Genomic DNA, 26,643 nt, shown 5'->3' on the forward strand with positions numbered 1-26,643 from the left:
AAGAATGAGGGCCAGATAAATCTCTCCCCTGCATGGTAAGGAGGGGAGCATAGGATGAGGGAAAGGGCCTTTTGCTGCAAGTATTTTAATGAGGCTTCAACATAAAAATGTGCAGCAGAAGTAGCCTATGGTAGCACCACACCTTTCTGGGAAACAACAAAACCCTCAACTCAAAGACAGACTCATAAACATGAATCATATAAATGCAGCGCTGGAGGGGACCTTAAGAAGTCATCAAGTCCAACTCCCTGCATTGCAGCAGGACGAAGTAAAGCTGGATCATCCATGATTGGCCAACCTGTTCTTAAAAAAACTCCAGTAACGGGGATTCTACAACTTCCTTTGGAAGCCTTTCCAGAACTTAACTACCCTTATATTTAGAAACTTTTTTTCCTAATATCTAACCTAAATTTCCTTTGCCTGTTACTTCTTGTCCTAACTTCAGCAGACATGAACAATTGATCAGTGGTCTCTTTATAACAGGCCTTCATTTACTTGAAGACTCTTTTCAGGTCACCTTCAGTTTTCTTTTCTCAAGACTAAACATGCCCAGTTTTTTTAACCTTTCCTCATATATCAGGTTTTCTAAATCTTTTATCATTTTTGTTGCTCTCCTCTGGACTCCTTCTAACTTGTCCACATCTTTCCTGAAGTGCCATGCCCACAACTGGACACCATACTCCAGCTGAGGCCTTACCAGTGCTGAGTAGAGTGGGACAATTACTTCCCATGTCTTATATACAACAATCCTGTTAATACACCCCAATGATATCAGACTTTTTTTGACATTGCATCACCTTGCTGACTCATTCAATTTGTAATCCACTATTACCCCCAGTTCCTCTTCCACTGTACTACCATCTAGCTAGTTATTCCCCATTTTGTAGTTGTGCATTTGATTTTTCCTTCCTAAGTGAAGAATTTTGCACTTGTCTTTATTGCATTTCATCTTGTTAATTTCAAACCAATTCTCTGCCAATTCTCTCTTCTCTTGTCCTCCAAAGTGCTTGCAACCCTTCCCAGCTTCATGTCATCTGCAAATTTTATAAGCATAATCTCCACTCTATTAGCCAAGTCATTAATTAAACTATTGAATAGTACTAGACCCAGTGAGGCTCCAGTAGATACACCCTCCCGGTATTGCAGAAAACCAGTGATGATTACTCTTTGAGAACAGTCTTTCAAGCAGGTGTGTACCCACCTTACAGAAAATTCATCTAGACTGTGTTTCCCTACTTTGCTTATGACAATGTCAAAACCCTTACCAATATCAAGATATATCACATCTACTTCTTCCCCCATCCACTAGGCTTGTAACCCTATCAAAGAAGGAAATTAGGAGAATGCTGCAACAATTCTGTTTGCAGGGTTTCTGACTGTTCTATGATTTCCCATTGTACAGGTTCTGCTATGGGGAAGTAAGGGCTGTTATTTTTGTTCTTTTCTGATGTCAGAGCTCCAAGCACAGAACTCTTATTGCATTGGCTCTTGTCTTATGAAATTATGGGCCAGATTCTGTTACCTTTCCTCATGTTGGATAGTACTTTGTTCTGAGAGCAGTCCCACCGGAGTTAATAGGACTACTTGCAGAATCAATTACTACTCAGTGTGAATTAGGGCATGTCACCCCAACTCTATCACATCTAACATAAACTGCTTGTTTTCATTCTGAATGCCTGTTACAGTCTATCCCTCCTCTACCTTTCAGGTCTCATTTACTAGTGAACTGTAAATGCTCACCTCGGTTTGGCCCATGATGCCAGTCTCCATCTCTCATTTGTTAAATTTTCAAAGAAGCACCTTTGTGCTTTTACCCATTCTGCCATTCATGCTTGGAAGGAACTCTAGGTAAAGATCTGAAAAGCTACCTCTTTATCCTCCTACAAAACCTTCCTCAAAACTCTTCTTTGCTGTAATGCCAGAAATCTTGACAGTGGTTATGCTTCTGGTGTGTTGAGACCACTGCCTATCACGTTGACTGATATCCTCTCTTTGTTTCCATGAACTCTTCTATCTGCTGTCCCTTGTCTTGTACATAGATTGTAAGCTCTTTGGGGAAAGGAACCATCTCTTTTTTTAGATATATGTTTGTACAATGGGGTTCTGTACTAGGGCAACTAAGCATTAGGATAATACATATAATAAATAATAATCTGGCTCTCTGATTTTTGTGGGAGGGAGGGGTTGCTCATTTTGTCTCCTGAACTTTTTGAAAGCATATATTATATGGCAAGGAATTCCTAGCAGTGGGACTCCTCTCTGTTGTGCATCACATCTTTGCTTTATTACATGTCTGAACACGGTAAGACTATAGAAATTTTGTGACATGTCATACTGCTTTCATTTCTGTGAAAGAAGTTGCAAGTGAACCCATAGCTAGATATGTTCACCACTAATTATAACTCATTAATCTGTCAGAGATTCAGCATAACAGCTGACAAGAAACTATCTGATTTAAATTGATTGGTGAGTACTTAACTTTAATTGGCATGCCAAATCTGTGACACAGTAACAAGTTATGACTAATGCCAAACATCCTTGAGAATATGCTTCTCTGTACTGCATATCCTTAGGGTACTATAGAGATGTTGCTGCTCAGGAATTAAGGATTTATCCACATGTGAAGTTGTTTCTGATTAACTCTTTGTGGACACTCTTATTCAAGAATAGGAGTGTCCACATGTAGAGTTATTCCAGAATAGCTATTGCATATACTGTAACTTTAGAGCCCCGAAGCCTGAGCCCTGCAAGCCCAAGTCAGCTGACGCGGAACAGCCATGGATATTTAATTGCAGTGTAATGGGTGGGAAGATTTGAATATCTGTATGGCAATTTATTTCTAGTATGAACTGAAACAAAAATAATTTACCTCCACTATTAAGGTAACACTGTTGATGCTTGTTCTTTATAACATTACCATACTCTAAATATGGTAACTGAGGTTTTGTGATCTGTATTGCATGAGGCATGATGGTTCAGCAGAATGAGAAGTAGTTATAAGGGGATTGTTGGTATTTATTCAGGAGACAGGCATTGACACAGGGGGTCAGATTAAGATTATGTGGAATTTTAATTTAGAAAGTTCTAACTTTCAATTGCTTGTTCTTTAACTTAAACCTTAACTTTGAATTCATGAAAAAGTATATTACTGCAATGTTCTAAAAATGTTGCTGTAATTTAACCTGATATCTCTTTAAAACATTATCTGTAACTTAATGATGTTTTTTCCTCTAGGAATTGTCTTAGATTTTAGAAACAATTTTTTAAAAAAAACCTAATGTGTGGACAGGTACTCCTTTTATTTTTAATTTCCTTCTGAAAGAGAGACTATATTTTGCTATAATTGTGGAATAAAGACATATTCCGTGTGTCATATCAAACACTCTGCCTGTATCTATGCATTTTACAGGACAGCTGCATGGCTTAATATTTCATAATTCAGAGACAGAACCAATAAACATTGTAGCACTCATATTTGAATCAAGGGTTTTCTTTTATGTCACCACCATTTTCCGCCAATATAAATTAAATTTTGCTTTAATATTTTGTAACTGTTGATTACCCAAGTAGGATGTGATTCCCAGTGCACTTAGTGATGGTCTATTTCCACTCCCATTTAAGTTAATGTGAGTTTTATTATTGACTTAATTGGAAGCAGAATCAAGCCAACACTGAGTGCTTTTGAAAATTTCACCTGTAAGGTCAAGGGTATATTTGTGCACAATTACAAAGCACAGGTGATTAAATAAATGGTTATGTGCACATTCCAGTATTACTAGCTCTATCACTGCCTTTATTAGCACTGATCATAAATATTATTGACACTCTTACAAACTTTACCCAGAATAGATGGGCAGCTTTTTGGTTGGTTCCATTCTATTCCCGCTTCCAATTTTCTGTTTCTTTGGTGGAAATAGAGCTATTTCCTTTGCGTTTTTCTTGGTTAGTTATTTATGGCTATAGCAGAATTTAAGTTGCTGGATGTATTATTTACAAGCATGGTATTATAAATATCTGTCAAGGATGCCTAAAGCCTAGGAGAGAGATTTTTATCAGTTGTATAATCAGAAAGTGCTGTATAATAGTAATAGTAGATGTGGCAAACACTTTCCTTGGATGTCTGGGAATATAATTTTATCACAGTATGAACATAACTCTTGTTGTTAATGGAAGTTGCATGTTCATAACTCCCAATGCATTACACTAAAATCCCACTAACATGCTCAGGTTAATTGAGCTAAAACTGAAAAATGACAGCAGCTTTTACAATGGTTTTAATTTTGAACAACAGTGGCAAGAGTTAGAGAAACATTTATCTGACAATTTACACAACCATACATAATGTATAAAATGGCTATGTCTACATGCACCTTTGCCACATTTCTCAGTGTACAAGTAGTAGCTTTTAATGCACTAGCAGGTGACGAGTAGTCACTGATAAAGATACTGCTACTCTCACATCTTAAGGTACTTGTGGGTAGCTGAAAAGTTGAGCTTTCCTAAGCTGGAAGGCCCCATGGTGAAGGGAGGAGTCGGGGGGAGAGCGGGGGAAAGGTGTAGGTTTCTTTCAATTCCATGCTCACCAATGCAAGGACCACTCACAAGCTGGCCATAGTATACATACTACATACTGTCTAATATGGCAGTCAGACTTGAAATTTTGTCAGATGACCTAGACAATAACAATACTTAAAATGTATCAATTTTCACCTATAGATCGCCAAGATGTCTACTAAGTTGAGAAGCTTTATCAGCCACAATATAGGCAATCCTGTAAAACTGAGATAATGTTCTATAAAATGAAATAGGAAAGTTAAGGTATAAATTCTATTGTCTGACCTTTCAGGCAACTTGGATTTGTACTTCTGTCTCTTATTAAAATTAATATTTAGACAGCAAATGAAAAACAAACAAAAATATGAAACTAATGTTAGCCCGATATGTGTTTTATCCAGGCAATTCCAATAAAAGACAATGAAAGTCATGTAGGCAATGCCCTATTCAACACAAACCTTCAAAAGACAGTACATAAAGGCTAAATTATTGTGTGTGTGTGTGTGTGTGTGAGAGAGAGATTAAAGAAAACCACCCAAAACCATTTCAGTGCATTAAGGTACTCCTAAATGATAGTGTATGTATCTGTCTACCTGGTTCTTGGATGGCCCCCATTACTGTAGTGTCTTAGCATTTCGCCCTTACACCTTATTTATAGTGACACTTTATCCCTTCAGACTACCAGGGCCTAGATGCAGCATTGAAGGCCATCAGTACTCACCCTGAAAAGCTCATAGGGATGTCAGGCACTTTTTCCTTTCCAACAGCTAAACACCTCATCCCCTGCTAACTCAATTGAGAAAGATTGTGTCTTAAATCTAGATCCCACAAGTGGTAGCACACTGCATTCCATTAAACAGTAATATAGGCCATAACTCTTCATCCATAACTAATCCGGTTGTGGCAATAAATCAGCTTTCATATGTTACTATAAAGTTACATTTTCAGCCACAAGTCAATAGATTTACAAACAATGTAAAGACTACTTTTTTATAAGCATGGAAATAAACATGGGATCATTTACTCTCCTACAAAGAGAGCAGATATATTTTTTAAAAAATATATTTTTATAGTTGAAATAAGGTCACGAAGAAATAGCACAAGTATATATTGGTTCTGATTCCCCACATATACAAAAGTAATCTCTCCCCTCCCCTCCTCTCCCACAAGTTATCCATTGCTGCAATATCATTATTATGGTGGGGGAAAAAACCCAGAGGAATGAGCATTTACTACAATTCTTTTAAATGAAGAGACTAACTACAGATAGTCTCTGCAAATGTTTTACTATTTATTACCAGACAAACCATGCCTGAGTATGCTCTTCAGTATTTTCCTCTAGAATATTTTGCTCAAGCAATACAAGCCCCTGAAGTATTCACAGTATCATTGTAACAACCACTAGTGTTAAACTTATTGTTGTGTTGGCAGTATTTCCAATGTTATTTCCTTTTTTTTTTGAAGGTTAATAATTCATATGTAAGACAAATTGCTCCAGGCTGACAAGAATACATTTATCACATAATATAGCCAGGCAACAGGACCACAAGCCAAGTGTGGGGCCAGAGATAGTACAGAGAGAGAGAGAGAGAAAAGTAGTAGGAGTTGGGGAAGATGGTAAATTCCTGATTTACTACACTGAGAAACCTTTGACTGCACCCTTAGAAAGCTTTTAGAAACCTCCACTGAAGCAGTTTTCCTTGCCCCTATCCACCTACTCACCTATCTGCATCACATGTGGGAGAAGCAACCACCTGCACATCAGTCAAATGGATTAGGGCATTCCCCAGGTGTGGGAAGAGTGGGGCATCAGTGAGGGTGAATAGTTGTTGGGAATGAAACCAAGGATTCACCTCAAAGTTATAAAGTGTAGGTGGTGCTCATTTAACTTTTGCATGCTGGTCCATTCCAGTACTTCCTAAGGTCTGCTCAGAATCAATCAACATGGCATATTTCCTATATTAAGATACATTTGTGGATTAAATATTTTCCATACCATAAAGTCTTCACGGATTTATCAGTGTGTGCCAAGAACTGACACAATTTGGAGCAGCTTGAAAGACACACACACAGATCATAGTAGCTCTTATAGAGCCTTAAAACTTCAAGGAAAGGCCAATAATGCCTCTTCCTGAAGCCATAACAATCACACTTATGAACACACTGAGAATTTCCTTTTGAAAAGAAAAAATAAATGATTGGCCAGAGAATCAATTTTAACTAGGTCTTGTACAGCATTTGTCACTTTTCTTTTTTATAATGGCTATAAATAAAAACATGTTTGTTTATTTATTTATTTTGAATGGGGCTCATTATAAATAACCAAGAGTTTTAAAATGTATTGACATGAAATATTATAAGTAGATCTTATCCAAAATTATATGTCTTTTTCAAATGATCTGGCTACTGAAATTGAATATCCAGAAGAAAAAAATTAAAAAACAAGAAAACAGAATACAGTGAAGACACAAAATCCAAGTTAAATTTAAAAATAAAGTTAAGGTAAATCAAACTGATCAGAGGAGAGGAATTCAGAAAGACCACTCTATCCCTACTCATGGTGATGTAGTGTAGGCACTGATAAGCTCTTCCACCATATGTGCACAAGGAAAGAGAAACAGTCTCTGAATGTCCTTCCTTTTCTTATTTTTAGACTCACCTTTAACATTGCTGTAAAATACGGTAGCTTTTTGTGTTAATGGAGTTTCGGTAAATTGTAGGTTCATGCAAAAATGAAGGCCAAAGGGTATATTCTTATCTGGATGGAGGGGATTTATGGGTTTAATGCCTATTAACGCTAATAGGAGTTAAGGGCAAAAATCCCCATACATCACGATGAGATTAACACCCATTAGCTAAATACACACACAAAGACAGCTATGCTAAAGACATCTGAAAACTCATTTCCTTTGGCTTTCATTTTTACATGCATAACTTTGACACTGGTATCATTGTATCAATAAATTAAAAGAATACTTTGACAGTTTGGTACAATAAGAACTATAAATATATATTAGAACAAAAATTGTTGCTAGACAAAAACAAGATAACACATGGAATTAGCCTGTTGTGACCTGATTTCAACAAATCATAGAATGTGATATACTCAGGATAAACCAAAAGCTATAACCATATAACATTATAAAAAGGGCCTAGTGCAACATGAAAAAGATCTTTTATACAGTAGAGGTGGATATATTTAATCTCGGGATGATAAACCCATATTATGTTTTTGTACCGCTTGGTAACATCTGTGTTAGTTACTTATATAGCTGTTGTACCTGGCTGTCTCTAATGTATTTATACAATTTCTAATGAATTTTATCCTCACAGCACCCTGTGAGGCAAGGAAGTCCTATTAGCCTAGTTTCACAGATGGAGAACTGAGGCACAAAGAGGCTAAATGAGTTCCCTAAAGTCACTCAGGAAGCCTGTGGCAGTGCAGGGATTTTACCCCAGGGTTCTCAAGTCCTAGGTTAGGGAACCTACCACTGGCCATCTTTCTTCTTTAATGCTAATTAATAATGGAAAACACATATTTACTGCTCTAGATCTTTAAACTCTACAGGTGAAATAAAAAACAATTCACAGGGAAGGCATTTGATTTGTTTGCTGTATCTATTTCACTTTCTAGCTTGGCCTTTTAGATTTCAGTGGTATCACCCATGTATCATTATTCTCCCCTAGCTTGAGCACACACATTATAGCATTATTCTTCATTAATTTAAGTACAAACCTAAGTTGTGGGAAACCAGGAAAACAGACATGGGCCTTTATCTAGTTGTACACAGAGTTAGAAAAACTCAGAATTTATGAAAATGTTATTTATGCTCAAGCTCTCTCCCTTCTGTTCTTTAAGGCTATTATATTCACCAACTTAATGAATGCAGAAACTGAGAACTTGTGCATAAGAAAAAAATGTGCTCTTTTTATGGACTCAACATTTCTTTTTTCTTAAGGCCTACCCTCTTGAAAATGCACTCAGCTCTAAGGAGATGTTAGTCCACCCACTACTCCCAGTGCAGTTAATGGGAGTTTAGGGTGCTGAACACTTTACAGGATTAAGTCCTTAGATATAACCCCTAGAATATTTGAGCCCTTATGAAATATTTGGCTAAATCAGGGTTTGAATAATCAGAGGAAGAAATTGAGAAAGTGACTAATCCCATGAGGCAAAACTGAAGAAGTAAAAATGCTAGTTAGGTGGAGGCTGGATAAATGAGAAGAAAGGAAGCTGGAAAAATGGCATTCGATGTTGAATGTAAGTGAAAAAGAGCAGGGATTCTGTAAGCTTTTCCAAGCAGGCCCTCAGCAAATAGTTTTCCGCAGATCACCTCTCTGGAGATCAGTTTGCAACTGTATCAATGATAAACACAAAGATTGTCTAAAAATATGTGTTTGCTGCTAAAGAGAGGAAACTATTTCAGGGCATATTTTAGTGCTGAGTTGGTCTTTAAAATGAAAATTGGTACCATGTGAAAGAAACATATTACTCTACCCATAAATTCTGAGAACAACACAGATGCACTAATAATGGATTAATGATCACTGAAATCCTTATCTGATGCAAAAAAATAATAATTAGGATGTAAAAAAAGATATAGTCATCGTGGTTTGATTCTTTCAAAAATGTAAACCCCAGTGTAGAATACAAATACTATATACTAGCTCTCAGTGTTGCAACTACTGTGGTAGTGAAGGTAACATTTTTGGGAAAATTCCTAATTACAAAGTTTTTCATATTTTTACTAGAAACCTCACCGTTCAACTTTACTAGATGAAAAGAATGTTTCCCATTTCATCCTTTAAAAAACAACAGATTAAAAAGAGTGCCCTAATCTGATTGCAAATTAGATTAACACCCATTTGTTGTGGCATTTCATTAATGTGCACATTTTTTAACGTAGAAGATGAGTGCATTTTTAGACACTTTTTTTCTTATATACATGAAGAGTGTGTGATAGGTCTTTTATGGAAAAGAAATATAAAATGAAAATGGCAGATTAGAATGCAGGTTCAGCAAGAGGATTTGCACAGATTAATCTGTTCATGTAACAAACTGAGCAGCTGCTGGCCCAGTAGAATTTGAAAGACCTTTGTCTGCGTCTGACTCAGTGACCTAGGCTAAAGACTGCAGAAGCAGGATCATGATACAGAATATGGAAAGATAAATAGCACAAATTTCAAACCTAGTGCAAGATCAATCTGTAGATTGCAGAAGTGATGTTTCTATTTGCCCTTCTAGAAGGGAAAGATTTAATTATCAGAGTGCAGGAAATAAAGAAATAAAGGAATTTCTATAGCATGTTGAATCTGGAAGGTGACCTGTATTTCAGGTTATAGGGGTTGTGATCTAAAATGTGCAAACTAGACTACTCTGCATTAATCACTGTAAACACTAACAAATTAAGGGATCTGTTAGGTCTAATGTTATACATGTTTCTGCCAAAGGAAGACTCATTTCACAGACACTAGTGGTTACCAACTAAACAGACTGTATTGTATCAAACATCTCGGAAGCATACATACATATAAGGGAATATTGACTTCAAGCACTGTGTTTTAAGACAATCCCATGGCAGAATATGGCAGATATAGATATGCTCAGCTATAAGAAGGTCAGGCTGATGAAACGGAAGAAGTGGATAACAGATGGCGTAATGCTGACTGGTCAAAAAACATGGTACACAATGTTTTTTTTCAGTGTGGGTGAAAAGCACATCTTGTTTTTGTCTATATAATATCCCAGGCTTTAAGGGAAGGTACTGCTAGCAGCAAAAGAGGCAGCTCACCCAGTTCCTACCCATAGTTGGGCTGCATTACTATTTGCAGCCAGACTCAAGAAATACTCATGACCAGAGGTTTGGCAGGAATAAGCAGGAGACACACATTCTTTTAAAGGATAATTAGCTGGCTTGATGGCATTTGCCATTAGACCTCTTTCCAAGAGTCAGTGTCAATGCACTCTTAGCACATGTATAATTAGTTCACTTAGAAATATATTAGCTTATTTCTGTGCTAATATCAGTGTGCTCTTCTTGACCTCCAAAATCCTTTAGGAAATTTGGTGGAAATATTCTCTCCTTTTTGGCCTATCATATTTTCAAGTGCTAAATGAGATTCTTTGATGCTGGCTTACTTCTCTTCCCTATAACCAACTACACCATATTTGCTAGTCTTTGCTTCATCTCTGAAGCTCTGGAACCAGAAATGTCAACAATGAGCCCACTCTCATCCTTTAAACTAAAACTCAATAATCACTTTTAATTTTTAGCTGGGCACTGCTGATTGCTGTACATTGAATTGCTATACATGTCTTAAAATATCTTGATATATCTTACACAGTACCATATCATGCTATCATGAGAAACTTTGTGTATGAACAGGGATGATATGGACACCATAGATTCCATTATCTTTTAAGAGTTGTTACCAACAAGTAAATCAAACTATACTAAAACTTTTTAGGCTCCCAGCACTCAATCCTGCAAGATTCTGAGCACTCTGGCCCCAAGCCAGCAAACCACTTAAGTATATGTTTTAACGTTAAGCACATGGACAGTCCATTGATTCATCGCATTCATGAAATTAAACGTGTGCTTAAGTGCTTTGTTGGATGAGGGCTACGGTGCCCAGTGCCATGCAAGATCAAGCCTTTAAGTCATATTTAAGTCTCAAAGTTGCATAAACCTATAAAGACTCTATGGCCAGAATTCCACTGAAGACACATGCTACTACTGTGTATTTTAAAAATAAACACCTGCTCTTAATTTAATAAAATGAAATTGATTTAATTCAATGTAATTTACAATCATGAGCTGTTTAGATATTTAATTAGGCAAATTAATGGGATTGAATTATAAAATGCTTATAGTATTTTGTGCGGCTAAATCTAGAAAGAATATTTTTGCCTCCTACTATCATTGCTTGACTTTTAAAATTCCAGGATCACACAATAAGGAATACAAATTTGTGGGGGCATGTAAAAAAAAATCAAACAATGGGCCAAATTTGGAAGGCCTTACTCACTTCTCATTCTCCACTCCCTCCTCCCCTCATAATTTAGACCTTTGTTAAACCAATGTATGTTACACCAACATAGGCTCCCTTAGATTTATATAGGCTCAGTTAGACTGATCTTACCTACATAATCTATGAATCTATAACATGCACTCCGTCCTTTAAAAATAACCTTTCATTTTGGCTCACTGAGAATGAAATGAACGGGAATGTGAGTTCACATTACTTAAACTCACATTCTAAGGGAGCAGAAAATATGAGTGTAAAGTCAAAGCAACTAATTGGAGGGGTAACAAGGTAGCCTAATTTAACTCATACCCAGTTCTTTCACTTACACCTTCTGGCTCCTTCCCTTGTATACCAGTCCAAGGGAATCCATTGGTCTTGCAGAACCTACCTGAGTATAAAGAAGCCTGATATTCATTTCACACCAGGGTAAATCTGACATAACCTCAATGAAAGTGCTAGTGTAAAAACTGGTATAAGTAATATGGAAGAAGACATCACCTCTGAATTAAGCCAATTGTCTCTTGTGTTATATATAGCCAAGCCAGCAGAGGGAGCTCAAAGATTTTGATCACCTTAAAGATACCACAACGCAAATACAATATAGATTTCCAGTATATTGATACAGTATAGATTATAGGTACATTGCTAAGAGAATTCCTGTAAACATAGGCAAATATATTTAAAACAAATACATTAGATTCATACACATTTAGAAGTTTAAATTCCAGAGATGCTTTCAGATATCAGTTAATGATTTCCCTAATTTGTATTTAATTTTTCTCTTAAAATCCTTTATATAAAGATTGGAAAGAAATACTTTAATAACATTTTGGACATTGTCGTTACAGTCTTATAAATTGTCTGTATACATAGTGATTTAAAACAAATCCCAAGAAGAAGGTAACTGGTCACATGATTCATGTAACTTGAACAGAATAAACAACAAATACTATAGTAAAATACTGTAATATGACTGCTATTCAGCACAGTTGCATAAAAAAATCCAGTTTGTAATAAAATGCCAGATGTTACTAGTGTAACGTTAAGGTATAAACACTGTCCTAGTTTTCAAGAGCTGTTCGTCATCACAGGTCACAAATAAAGTCATGTGTGAGTGCTCATATTTTAAAATGACCGATTTCATTCCGACAGAGTTCAACAACTACTGACCATAAGTAAAAGTCTTCTCTGAGCAGCATCTGTGCATAAGTTACAAACAAATTACCAGTATTATGGAGTATCAGCAGTTGCTATGTAATCTAGGTTGCACTTTTTTGTGCAGCCTTAACATGTTTGCAGATGGCATTACTAAAAAAGTTAATAAATATTATACCATGATGCTGACAATGCTTTGGGATTTCCTAATGTATGTGACTCTGGGCTATTTATGCCATACCATGATAAGTGTGTATTATTTATTGGCACTCATTGTGCCTGGGAACAAATTGTACAGATCACTATTTTCCTATCTGGAAGGTGTCTTTCAAAGATCATTAATGCTAAGGTTAAATATTATGTGTAGGTTTTAATTGTTTTAACTAACCTCTTCCCAAGGTGGTAACAGAGCAAAATGTATCACCTTCTTTGGTAGGAGAATATAACCTTTTACAACATGAAAGTAACTTAATAATGGAGAAGAAATGGTTAAAATGAGAATTAGGAGTCCAACGTACATGAAACAAATCTTACCATGTTTTTAATTAAGATTAAATTCTGGCTTTTGAGAGCCAGGGGAGCACAGTGAGCAGGGAATACTTTCAAAAGCCAAATGCTGAGCAGGAGATCTTGTGCCAATAGAAGGTATGAAGGCCCTGATCCCATTCTTAAAAATAGGCACGTGCTTATGTATCTTGCTGGATTGGGTCTCTGATGCCTTCTGGCACAGTGCAAGTCTTGCCCCACCACCCTGCCAGAACACTATGGGTAGGAGAAGTGATGGTCCTCCCCTTGCCTAAACACACCCTATCCAGGGATTGTGTGCTTTGTGAACACTATTTCTTAGGGCATAAATCGGGCCCCAAATTTAGTGCTATTTTCTGGATAAAAGTTGTCTTGTCTAAAGTCCACATACTGCACTTAGTCTACTCATAGAATTGCCATAGCGATCAGTGGTGTTTCTGTCCATGGATCAAAAGCAATTTATATTTGTAATTATATTAGCATGTATGCAACTGCATTGGAAATGACATAGTGTTCTGTCTTTTCAAAAGGGCTTTAAAAACATCAATCTGTACCTCCACTTCATCACTGTTGTATCTTCATTCTACAAGTATGAAAAGTCAGGCACAGAGAACGTAATAGACTTGGCAAGGCCACCTAGCAAATCAGTGACTGAGTTGAGATTAAATGCACATGGTTTTGGCTCCCAGGCCTGCAATCAGTACATTAGATAATCCTGCTTTCTGAACTGAAATTAAATAAAAGCATTTCTGTGTATACGCTAACACGAAAAATGTCAAATTCATGAACAGGTGTAAATATTCTAGAAATGTTTGATAGCCTCTAAATGGCTGTCAGTGTTTGTAATATTATACATACCTAAATTAGAGAAATAGGAAAGCACTTAGCGTGACTTCCAAAGTTACTTTTTCATTCTTTCCTCACATTTTTCTTTTAGATAAAACCTTATCAGAACCCAAATTTCACTGAAATTTAAGGGCTAAATGCTCATTTCCTCTGGAAAGCCCAAGCAAACAGCTCCTGAAGAGTAGGCTTGTCCTTCCCACCTCCAAATTCATGACTACCATTGTATATAGTAGCAGCTGCAGTCTGCTGAACATCTCCTTTCTCATGGAGGTTAGCCAATTAATTTGTATAGTTTGCTTGCTCACTAGACATAAGCCTACACCTCCCATGGCTTCCCCCAAATTCGCCCTCTGCGCTGCTAAAGAGAGACATGCCTGGAGTCCTTCTCCACAGCAGCTAAGGATTAAATAATCCTGGTGCTTAATTTGTGCTAGGGCTGACCCCTGGCACCTATAGGCTTTGCAGTTTATAGCCCTGGCACCTCTGGACTTGCCACATCAGTTATGAAAGTAAAAAAAATTGCTTGAGCCCTGCCCCCCCACCTTTTTCATTACAAATTAAGCATTGTATTATCCCCTGTTCAACCCAAATATGGCTGCTGGCCCTTGAAACCTCTTCAATCTGTTTAGGATGCACAATTTCCCCTCAGAAACCACAACATTAAGGTAGCTTTCTACCTGGAAAGATCAGTCTATTGTGTCACCAGCCTTCATAGCCTTCCAAGGCTTTCAGTGTTCAGGCAGCTATGGATATTTTTCTGGTGGACTGGATCTAAATATTTGATTTTCTTTAATGTAATCTACACATTGGTGCTACATTTTATTTATAGTAAATTATACTTTACAGAAAATAAAGACATTCATCATGTGAAATGTATGCCCCTATCTGTTATATGAAATGGAACAGTAGCATATAACTAACAAAGCTACTTGAGCCATAAATTGTGCTATTAGAAAGATAAAATGTCATAGAACATAAACTTTTTAATTCAAAAGTAAAAAAAATTACATATTATGAAATTTCCTTACAGCTATCACCGAAGATATGAAAAGCATCACTGTTGGCCCTCATAAGTACACTCTTCAGCATGGTAACAGTAAAATTATGGATTTTCTACCAGAAAAAACAACTATTGAGTTAAATATTCTGTTTATTGACTTTAACCACAACAAAAATGATTTCCCCCTCAGTTTAGTTCCATCCTAAAATAGACCTAACTTGTTGTTCAGTTATTTGAGTTACTTTAAGTTGCCTTACCATGGTTGTCTCTGCAATGGATCCAAAGCTGTTTATAAATATGTTACATGTGACATTAACTGGAGGGCCTGCAAAGAAAAAAAATATTGTGTGACCATCAAAATATATTAACTGGACTAAACTATGATGAAAACAAAGACTTAATCACTTGGGAAGAAGTAAGAGACTACATTCAGGACTTCTTTTTAAGTGATGTGAGAGTGTGTTTTGTTAGCGCTGTTAGTTTAACTGTTCAATGGATTTTTTTCAGTTCATTTTTTTCAGAGATTCATTAACTGTCCTATAATTTGAAGGAATCCCAATTAGGGCTCAGGAAAGAGAAGGGAGTTCATCATGTCTTGAGGGAAGATGCCATGCAAAAGTGAATGTGCTTTTTGTTGAATTTGTACTATGTCATCTAAAACAATCTAGGTGTTACATCTCCGTTTTAGTACAACAGAATATACATCACAGTCCTTCTTCACAGCAACCAGGAAAAAAATAACTGTTTACTTGACAGATCTGCAATCTCTGAATCCTCTCTACTTCTTTAGTAAGAAAAGCACATTATTAGAGCTTTTTGCTCCTGTTAGCTGTGTTGGCTATTCAGTGCTAAGAAAAAAATGAGCTAGATTCTATTCTGCTTTGTGACAGCCACAGACATGGCACTCACCTGTCTCCACAGGTGGGGAAACTTGATAGGGCTGGCAGTGAAAGAGGACAGTCCTAGCAGTGAGCATCTCTTACAATTGGCCTGAATTTTTCAGAGATGATGTCAGATAGAAGCACGAACATATAGCTACAGAATGTGAGGAAATGGATTGGGCAGGAATTGTGATACCAGACATAGTGGCTGAGTGGGGTGTGACCAGACTAGTTGCTGGCAGCCCCTGTGGCCAGTAAAAGAGCTTGGATTTTAGTGATTGGCCTTGGGCTCACGGGATAGAGTGGCACCTTGTGGTCTTCACAGACTGAGGTTAGACCTTGTTGCCCTCATAGGCCAAGGTCCCCACCCTTCTGCACTCTCTGTCCCCCTTGCAGAGGGGAGAGGGGAAAGGAGTATGCTAGGACTCAGAGCAAGTTGCGTCCTTCAGGCTAGGCTGAGGAAAGCCTAACCCCAGTTATGTGTAATATGGGTTGTGGGTAGCACTCCTCCCCTGTGTTAGTTTAGTAGAAGTTGCAACGTGCCACTTAAATCCATCCATGTATTAATCCTCATTTCACTGCTCTGTCCTTATCAGTTGTTCAGGATCCATTCCTGCAAATATTTACTACCAGGCATAGTCTTTCTACCATGAGTAGCTCCATTGTATTCAATCAACAATTAATATCTTCCCTGACTTTGCAAAGTATCAGTAATGGCAGGGCAATGCTTGTGAGTCTGACATCTGACTTGAGAGCTGAATCATCATCTTGTGCAAAAAAGGTTTTAAAATAATGTTAAATGTGGTATTATGCGATTTGATGTTACAGTTTCTCTATTACTTCCATATCATAGTTACTCTGTTAATTAGTGAAAATTTTTCTTCCGTTAGCCCAATCATCATTCTTATTATTTAACTCAGTTTGGAATTTGAAAGCCAAGCTGGGTTCTTTTCTTGTTTCATATGATTACCAGTAATAAAGATCCCAGATTTGGAATTTAAGACCAAATCCTGCAAATTTACTAATAAGAGTAGAGTTTAATTATCCTGAGTAACACTGAAGTCAGAAGCAGCTCTGTCATTGCTGATGCTTCACTGCTGACTGACATCAATGGGACTACTGGTGTAATAAATGTTTGAAGGATCAGCACTTCTGTGAACAAAATTCTGCTCATGGTGCATGAACCAGAATAGAATGCAGCTCTCCTTTTTCTCAACTGTATAGGCTCTGAAGTGAAGTATAGAAGAAAAAAGCACTAAAAGATATCTTTCTCTGTTTACTTCACTGAGATAAATACATACAGGAAGCAGATCTGTTGTGTAAGAAAGTACCAATTTTTCAGTCACTTTGACAATGATGGCATTTAATTTACTAATTACAAAAATTAAAGCTGCCTTATCTCATGTTTCTTGAGTTTCAATGTAAGATATGACTGGGGCCAGGAAGGGTGCAAGTAGTGGGAGGGAATGGGAAAGTGATTTCAGGGGACCATACTTAATGGCTGCCACTGGGTTGTGAAGTTATCCAATGTGTGTGCAAAAGTAAATTCCAGTTCCAAGATACATCACATTTTTTATATATCAGTGCATTCTATCATTTCCAATTCAACATGCAGCTGTTTACTTCAAAAGAGAGCCTAATGGAATTTTATAGTGTACCCAATGGCATATCAGTTATTGAAGAAAAACAACAACTGTGCTCTGGATCAGAAGCACAGTTCCATAATTAAAATTAGCAAAATATTTAAATATAATAATTTGTCTAACAAATTTAGAAACCAAAGAGAGATATACATAGGGGATGTCCTTTATAGTCATAGGTTAACACATGTTCCTGCTTTCCTAAGTGATCCTAGATTGTTTAGTTCAATTTACTAGGATCTGAATCTGAATTTCTTAATGTGATAAGTTAAGATACAGGTAGGAAATAAGAGGTGAGAGAAAAATAACATTTTAACTAAGTTGGGGTTGATAGCGTGTGGAGTGTATTCCTATATTTTGTTGATGCACACAGAAGAAATGGGAAGTAGGGACACTTCTGTGATGCAAAACAAGCAGATTATTCTTAGATGGAAGAAACCACATGGATTTTAAAAATGTAAATTAAGTAAAGCAAAATCCAAAGTGGTGTCACTCTCCATATAAGAAATGATTAGGACAGATGGGTTAAAAGAGTAAGCCCCCAGTATGGATCTTACTAGATGGTACATGAAATTATTTAAAAGAGAAAAGTATCTCAATTTGTATCAAATGAAAATTAAAATCATTGCCTATACTCTACATCAATATGAAAAGTGCTTCTGTGGTAACTGCCAAACTGTTGGGCTTTATTCTGTCTAGATAGTGCAAATCTAATCCTCTCACAGAATGTTGAGAATGGAAGGATTCTCACTTGACACTTCCACATTCAGATTTGGAGAGCTATTGTTTACTGGGTCACTGTTACTCTGATAGACAGGAAGAGAGCACTCTATTCCCAGAGATTATCAGTATCGGAGTCTCCCTGAGTTGATTTACAGAGTGAGAGGAAAATTTGCTGCATTCTAAGAAGTGATAGCAGGCTACATATATATAGATGTATATAGTATATAGATGATGGAGGCTACATGGTGGGAGGGGCAAGCTTGCTCCTACAAAACCTCTACATACAAGAGAAGCAACATACGACAAGAAAGATGGAAATAGTTAGATTGAACAAGGCTCTCCCACCTCTTCCCAAATTTCTGCACTTGCGGGACAAATTTGTTTTCTATACTCTCCAAAGTAGCAGGATGAGTTAGTTTTATCTTGTTTAACCTTGAAGAAGAAGAAGAAAAAGAAGAAGTGCTTGCTTCTATGACTAACTCAGAGTGAGGTGAAGGGAAAACAGGAGAATTCAGGAATGACCACATGGGGCCAAGTGTCCTTTATGTCAAAACTTTAGGTCCTTTTTCTGAAGTGTTCACACTTGACCACCAAGTGATAAGAATAACTAACTCAAGTATTCCAGAACAGTATATCAGCTTTGAGAAACAGAGAAACACAGATTTTAATATTGTAAATCAGAGTTAGCTTTAATACTTAAACATGTACTGTGTTCCCAAAGTTTAATATTGTTTCCCTCTATTGCACTTCAGTGGCTATCTTAGCAATACTTTCTCAGTGTTATGATGAAATACCTAATAAACAACTTATGACTGATGTTTTTTAAAATAGTTATCTTTTAAAAGTAAACCATTCAAATTAAATTTTATAATAAGTAAGACATAATGCATCTTGCATCATGCTACTGTAAGTTTTCCATGATCATCAGCAGAGATGTTGGAAATTATAAAGCAGATAATGACTGTAACATTATCGGATTAAAATGTAACCACGTAGATAATTGTTGTTACCACTGTTATATAATTGCAACAAATCTTATACAAAAGTATGTCAAGTAAGGTGTCACTAGAGAAGTTATGATTTGCTAAATATGATTATGCTATTTGTATGCATGTATCATTTTTATATTTGAAGTTATGAAGATTGGCTCTATACCTGTATTTTAAATGTGTTTGCTCCTGTGGTAAGGCCCACAAGGTATTTAGCCTACACATCTTGAAGGGACTATTCAAGTTAAGTGGCCCATCAAGGGACACTTAACTTACAATGGACCATGAAAGACTCCCATCCATGCCTGATGGACTTTCATGTGAACAACTGCTGTGACTAAGTGAAATCATGCATGGACATGTGACTTGCTCATGTGACTCCAAACACCATCTTTCTACTGGTAAGGGGGGAGGGATAGCTCAGTGGTTTGAGCATTGGCCTGCTAAACCCAGGGTTGTGAGTTCAATCCTTGAGGAGGCCACTTAGGGATCTGGGGCAAAAATTGGTCCTGCTAGTGAAGGCAGGGGGCTGGACTCAATGACCTTTCAAGGTCCCTTCCAGTTCTAGGAGATTGGAATATCTCCAATTATTACCTTTTTTTTTTTTAATTTTCCACTAGCTGTGTTGAGGGCTTTGTTTGAAATAATGGATTTCCCTCCACAGAAGCTATAAAAGGCCCTAAAAAAAGTCTCCATTTTGCCTCTTTCCTGCTCAAACCTCTGGACTATGATGAACTTGTACTAATGGGAGCATTCTAACCAAGGGACTGAGGACCTTCCAATGATTTGGAAGCCACCAGAGACTTGACTTAAGCCAGCAGTTTATTCCATCACTGCTACAGGCCTGATCCAAGAACTTTGCATTTATTGTATGTATTTTATCCTTTAACCAATTTTAACTCTCACCTTTCTTTCTCTTTCTTTCTTTTCATAAATAAATGTTTAGATTTAGATACTAAAAGATTGGCAACAGAATGATTATTGGGTAAGATCTGAATTGTATATTGACCTGGCTTTGTGGCTGGTCCTTTGGGATCATAAGAACCTTTTATTTGATTAAATTGGTTTTAAAGGTCCACTCATCTTTAAGTCTAGTGTTTTTGGTGGTGATACAAGGACTGGAACGCCAGGGAAAACTGCTTTTCTGACTTCTTGTTAGCCAGTGTGGTAAAACAGAAGTTTACTTTTGTTGCTGGTTTGGGATATTTTATGGGAGAATAGCCACCAGTTTTGGAGTGTGTCTACCCTATTTCTAAGCAGTTTGTCCTGAATTTGTTATTCTCAGTTATGACCCACAGAGGCACGGTTGCAATGACCCATTGCATTATTCCTGAAATAGCTACAGCTCATCCCTTCACGTTCCTATGTACAAAAAGCCTGTTCATGACAGAGAGCCTGATCCTGAACTCCTAACTTGTTGAAAATTCTGTATTCAAACATTGACAGCTTTGAATAGATAAGGACTTAAGGACTGGACCCAGATTTGGAAGACAGTGATGCATTCATACCTAGTGCTTTTCACCACAACTGAAAGAATGGAAAAAACATAACATGGACTCTCCTCCTCTCATTGAGTGAGGCACTTCCTATGGTCAATTTTGGCATAGTCTTAAATATTCTATAATTAGGACAAGCTTTTACCAGGGATTCTTCTCCTGTATTCTCATCCATACCCAAAGATGTTTCCGAATTTCCATATTTTAGAGTTAGAACTAATATTGGACCTCTTTGAAAATATTGCTTAATCCATCTATTCTATTGAACAAAAACAAGATTATCTTGTGTATTACTTCACAAACACAAAGCAGTCAGAAACAAAAAGTGTAATTATGAAGATTAAGTATGACATGCAGTTGGTAGTCAAAGAATATAATATCTTCTGTGTCTAGGAATTTTAATAGAAAGAGATTCAATTTCTAGTTATACCAGGGTTGATAGTCTGGGATTTCATACTAGTACTTGTTTCATATCTTAACTGTTGATAAATTACAAAGTCCAAATGGCATGAAGTTCCACTTGTTCATACTTGTTCTTAGAATAATAATAGCAAGAACGTGGCAAAGTAGTTTAAGGAGATATTTATTCTTAGCAATAGATCTGAATCTTTCTTGGCAAATTTATTCAAATTGCATAGCTGTCAAGAAAATTTACAAAGTACACTTTTAAGAAACAGCAAATCAATGTTGAATTAGGTTTTTGACTCTTTATAGTCAGATGGTTACCAAAAAAAGTCTCCCAGTCCTTTGAATTATATATTCAAGAAGCACCATACTGAATCCACTAATTGCTAAACATCTGCCCCTTCCACACTGTAGCCTCCTCAGAAGATTGTGATTACGTGGTGCCTATGACAAATATCAAAATCCAATCCCCAAAGGAATTGCTAAGTTATAAGATCCTTGCTTTTATATACTGTGAAAAGGCATCTTCTTGGTCTCACCAACCTCAGCTGTTTTTAGCCTTGGCAAGACAGGCTTGGGGTAAAACAGTCCCTCTTGGCTGCACAGAGGCAGTCGGCTCCTTCTCTCAGCCAGTCTTTTATGCTTGTTTTTCTCCCTTATGGGAGGGAATGCAGCCTCCCCTCCTGGTGAGGCTTGCTGCTCCTCACCTACTAGCAGCTTGACTTCCCCATCTCTCTCCCCAACGGGAGAGGGTTTAAAAAGGTCTCAGGTTCCAGCCCTTAGTTGGAATCAGCTGATCCTCATTGACCTCAGGTAACTCTCTCTCAGCTGATCCTAATTGACCTGTAGTCACCCCTCCTCAGTTGATAGGGAGGAGGGCCTTTTACCCTTCTGGGACTGTTTTCTACCCCACCCTTGCAGCTGTCTGTCCTGAGTTTTTCACAATACTCACCCATGGAGCCTTAGAAGATTCAAAGAAAAAGAGGAGATTGCATTGCTTGGTCTTATTTGCCAGAGGTCCTCTTTTGTGCAGCACAGCTTCACCTTAGATTTAAAGTAAAGCTGTGCTGCACAAAAGAGGACCTCCAGCAAATAAGACCAAGCAATGCAATGTAAGACTTAGTCTGAACTTGAAATTTACATGCTAAAGGGAATAGCTATGGTATATAGTTGAGAACACCTTTAATAAGGAGGCAAATAAATAGAAAGATTCCACACACACAGGGAAGTAATATTTTAAGTGGAACTTATCTATTGTTATTGTACAAGTTCTGTTTTACACCCAGGGTTTTTTCCTCCTAAGCAAGAAGCCAATAGTTTCTATTCTCTGAGGCATGCAACTGGCAAACAATCAATCAATCTCTAAGGAACTTTATTCCTATCCATAGCAAATATTGTATATTGATCAAAATAATACATATCTTTTGGGGTGATTTGTTTGATGAATATTTTCTATACACATTTGTTGTTTAAACTAAGGTGTCAGGAACATATTCTGAGGAATTTCACTTCTACTCACCAATTGCAACTTTGACATTTCCAGATAGAAGTAAATCATTTGAGATTAGTTTTATTTACTGTTCTATCTTTTTAAGGTTGGTTGACTGGGAAGCAGTTTGACAGACAACTCATTCTCCTCTTGCCAGACAGATTCATTGGGCAAACCATGGCAAAGGAAAGTAAATAAATAGCATCCAGTACTTATAACTTCAGGGATGTAGCTAGTCAAGTTTCTGAGCACTGGTAAAATTAAAAATATTTTAAAACGAGTGATGAACAAGAGGTGAGATTGAGAAGGGTGGTGAGATAGATGTCCTGAGAAGTGGAGATAACCTGATGTACAGAAAATATCTTGAAAAGAGAGGAAAGAACACTTCCTGAAAACAGGAAGAAGGGCACAGATGAGGAAAAACTAATACAAAGGAATACTAGCAGGGGCTTTATTTGCAGTAATTTTTTTCCCTCCACACACAATCTGTATTTGAAAAGTATTATTTTATTTTACTGAAGGTACAAATGGTTAAATTGATTAAAATATTTTTAAATTGTTTCATAAATTTATGTAGAATTCTTAAACTCTGTAAGGTTGAGAACACCCCTAAAGTTTCAACATTCTACCTAAGCAAATTGAGGGTCACAGAGCTTGTTGGAAGCCTATTAAAAGGGTGACAGAAGACTATTGGAGAGCCATAGATACAGTCAGTGACAGGAAGAGGATAGCTCCTAATGTTTTCTATCTTGAATGCATTCATCAAATACATGGTATGCTCTTTATCTTTAGACCTAGCATTACAGTGGTCCTAGATGCTGTATCCTGTATGGACATACAGGAAGTACTTTGGCACTAATTATTTAGATGCATGCACATCCCTATTTGATTCATAAGCATACACCAAAAATATGGAAAAAAAAATGTAGCTGTGAACATCTTATGTGTTCCTTTTAGTTCTTTAAATTAGACTATATACATATCACACTAAAATATTAAAAGAATACCAATCTTTAGTAGCATTTTGGCATCTACACAAACTTCAACAAACAGTAGACCATGTTTTTGCTGAAATTTGAATGATTAAAGTCAAGGTTAGCTGAGCATGGCTGAGTACATTTGTTTTGCTTTTAAATTTTCTCCAAAACACACATTTGCATAAAAGACAATGTTAAATTAAAGTGAATCAGTTTTCAAAATTACCTTTGAAATTTGGTCTGATTCTTGCATCATAGCCTGACATCCTACCCATTAATTTATCCAGGAAATCAGATGGCGACATTGGCATGCTACGAGATCTTGCACTGTCTGTTTCCTTTGTGACTACCAAACTAAAAATAAAAACAAAAAAGATTTAATTAGTCATAATTTCTAGTAATAATTAAGTACCTAACAACATAGTCATTTTGTCCATCAGTATTAAAACAGATCAATTCAAAGGTAAAATTGTATTTTAAATTAAACATTAAAAATAACAGAATTATTTTAATTTGAATATGTGAAAACAGTATGATCTTATTATATCTATGGTTATATATCTAATTTTTCCCTAAATATCTGACAAACTGCATTGTGATCACATTTTTGTGTGTTGAGGCTTCTCAAAATTAACCATATTTGGAAATTGACTTGGAAATTGACTTGCTCCACAAAATTGCAATAGTAAATAACAATGTCAACTACACAAATATCTATACATCTGGAATGCTATGATTTTGAAAGTGCTCTGTGATTAATCTTTTTTACTGGGTTCTTTATAATGGAAACTTGCATTAGAGAAACTTAGATTGGGATCTTTCATGTTACTTTGAACAGACACACCCCTTTTTTGTATCATTGATTGAATGTTTGATGGTGATATCTATGCAGATGGAACCAGGTAATTCATTGGCAAATTTTATTCCATAACATTATCAATGAGGTTCATTTTCATTTAAAACAGAAGTGACTTCTGCTGTGGAAGAATAACTTAATGAAAAAAACTATCTTAGGGCAAACTTCTCCTCTCAGGTCCACATGGCAAATGTCATTTCCTATAGTCTGCACTGTCTAGATATATGAAACTGACATTCTAAAGGGTGCTCTGCACATATCAAGAGAGCAGAATATAAGCACAGAGATCAACCATGTGGATTCTCAAAAAAAAGAAAAATAAATCAAACTGATAAATAAAATATGAAATTATAGATATATAAAATTATTGTAAACAACACTTCTCTTTGATATACTGTGAAACTATAACAAAGTGTCTGGTTCTAGGATCCTCAGAAAAGATGAAGAGTTCTGCTGAATTACCCTGATCTCAGGTTCTAGGATAGTGCATAAAGAGATAAATCTCTTCTGCTAACTCACCCTGATGTCAGACAATTGGATCCTATTAGTGTCAGCTGATTATCAGATAAGGGTTTAACTGTCTCTTCAAGGCAGAAGAAACTAAGGGTAGGAATTGAAAACCCATAGGGACCTTCAAAATCATTAAAATCTTAGGCTGAGGTTTACGTAGCTTAACAATAAATGAATCCTCAGCAAGGGAGTAAGTTTGGACCAGATTCTGTATGTGAACTGCTTTAGGAGAAAATTGGGATTGCCAGTTTGTTACAGAAACTTTGTTTTTTCTTTCAAATTTAAAATTTCTGTGGACCCATTTATTTGTCCCCTAATTATTGACTGCATGGCTAAAACACTTCTGTGGTCTTCAGTCATATGTTTTGTTTACAGCATGAAGAGTTATAATGTTTTATTGAACTGAACAATCTGCCCCAGAATTGGAAATTTGGATCTTAAGGTCTAACGACATAAAAACCAATATTATTAATCTTTCTTCACTGGACCAAATTTTCCATGCAACACGTTTAGGATTTTATCACTGAACAATTAAAAACTTCTGGACATCTCTTCTTATTAAGGAAGTTGTTGTTGTTGTTGGTCTTTTTTAATTAAAAGAACTTGTAATTTAAAACTTTTCAATATATAGTACAAAGAGCAGCACTGTAGTGATGATCAAGGCGTTATAAAAATCAAATGGCTTCCTGGAAACCTACATTTATCCCACTGACAAGAAATATATATTGATTTGAGTTGGAAAGAATGGCTAGTTGGTCATTTAGTCTACCATCTGCATAAGGGTAGAATTGTTTTCATTATCCCTAAGCCAGTCTTGATAAGTGGGTGTCAAGCCCAGCCTTGAATATCTCCAGCGATGGTGATTCTACACTTTCCTTTGGTAGCTAGCTTAGTTGTGTATTTCTTCCTGTAGCTAGGAAAGTTTTTTTAATATAGCATTTAACATAATTTTTCTCTAGTGCAGTTTAGACCCATTACTGTGTGTCCTGTTTTCAAGTGCCAATGATATTTTCATCCTCTTTCCAATATTCCTTATGGACTTGATTCACCACTGTCTTACATCTTGAGTAATCATTGTGCAAAGGGAGTGATAAATGGTTGTAAAGCAAAACAAATCAAACCCCACTACAACCACTTTGCACAATTGTACACACTTTGACTGCACTAGACAGTGAAGAATCAGGCCCAGTGGGAGGTCTTAAATTGATATGCCCATTGGGATGCAGGTTTTTTGTTTTGGTTTTGCTCCGCTCTGAACTTTCTTTAGTATGTTTGTCTTTTTAAAACTGAAAGCAGTGCTCCAAATTGAAGGGTAACTAATGTTGAATAGAGAAGAATATATATTTGATTTCCTAATGATTCTCTCCATATAGCATTGGCCTTATTGTAACATGATCATGGTTGTTGAGTAATATTTAATGTAGTCATTTAAAAACCTAAGATCTCTTTCAGTGATTCTGTTGCCCAGCCTATATTCTGACATAATCGAAATTGGTATATTAAATATAGGTGGTATATATATAGTGTAAATAAGTTCTATTTTAATTCATTCCTTTCCAAAAAGGTTT

General features: G+C 36.5%; 1 protein-coding gene across 1 annotated transcript in view; it reads right to left on the reverse strand.

Moving 5' to 3' along the window:
* Positions 1–26,643, reverse strand: part of GLRA3 (glycine receptor alpha 3) — a 118,562-nt gene that overhangs the window by 86,017 nt on the left and 5,902 nt on the right. The window contains exons 2-3 of the mRNA XM_039542736.1: positions 23,936–24,063; positions 15,367–15,434 (exon numbers count right to left, since the gene is read on the reverse strand). Of these exons, the coding sequence (XP_039398670.1) occupies positions 15,367–15,434; positions 23,936–24,063 (196 nt within the window). The remainder of the gene's footprint in view (positions 1–15,366; positions 15,435–23,935; positions 24,064–26,643) is intronic.

Source organism: Mauremys reevesii, linkage group 5, assembly GCF_016161935.1.
Source record: "Mauremys reevesii isolate NIE-2019 linkage group 5, ASM1616193v1, whole genome shotgun sequence".
NCBI lineage: Eukaryota > Metazoa > Chordata > Testudines > Geoemydidae > Mauremys > Mauremys reevesii.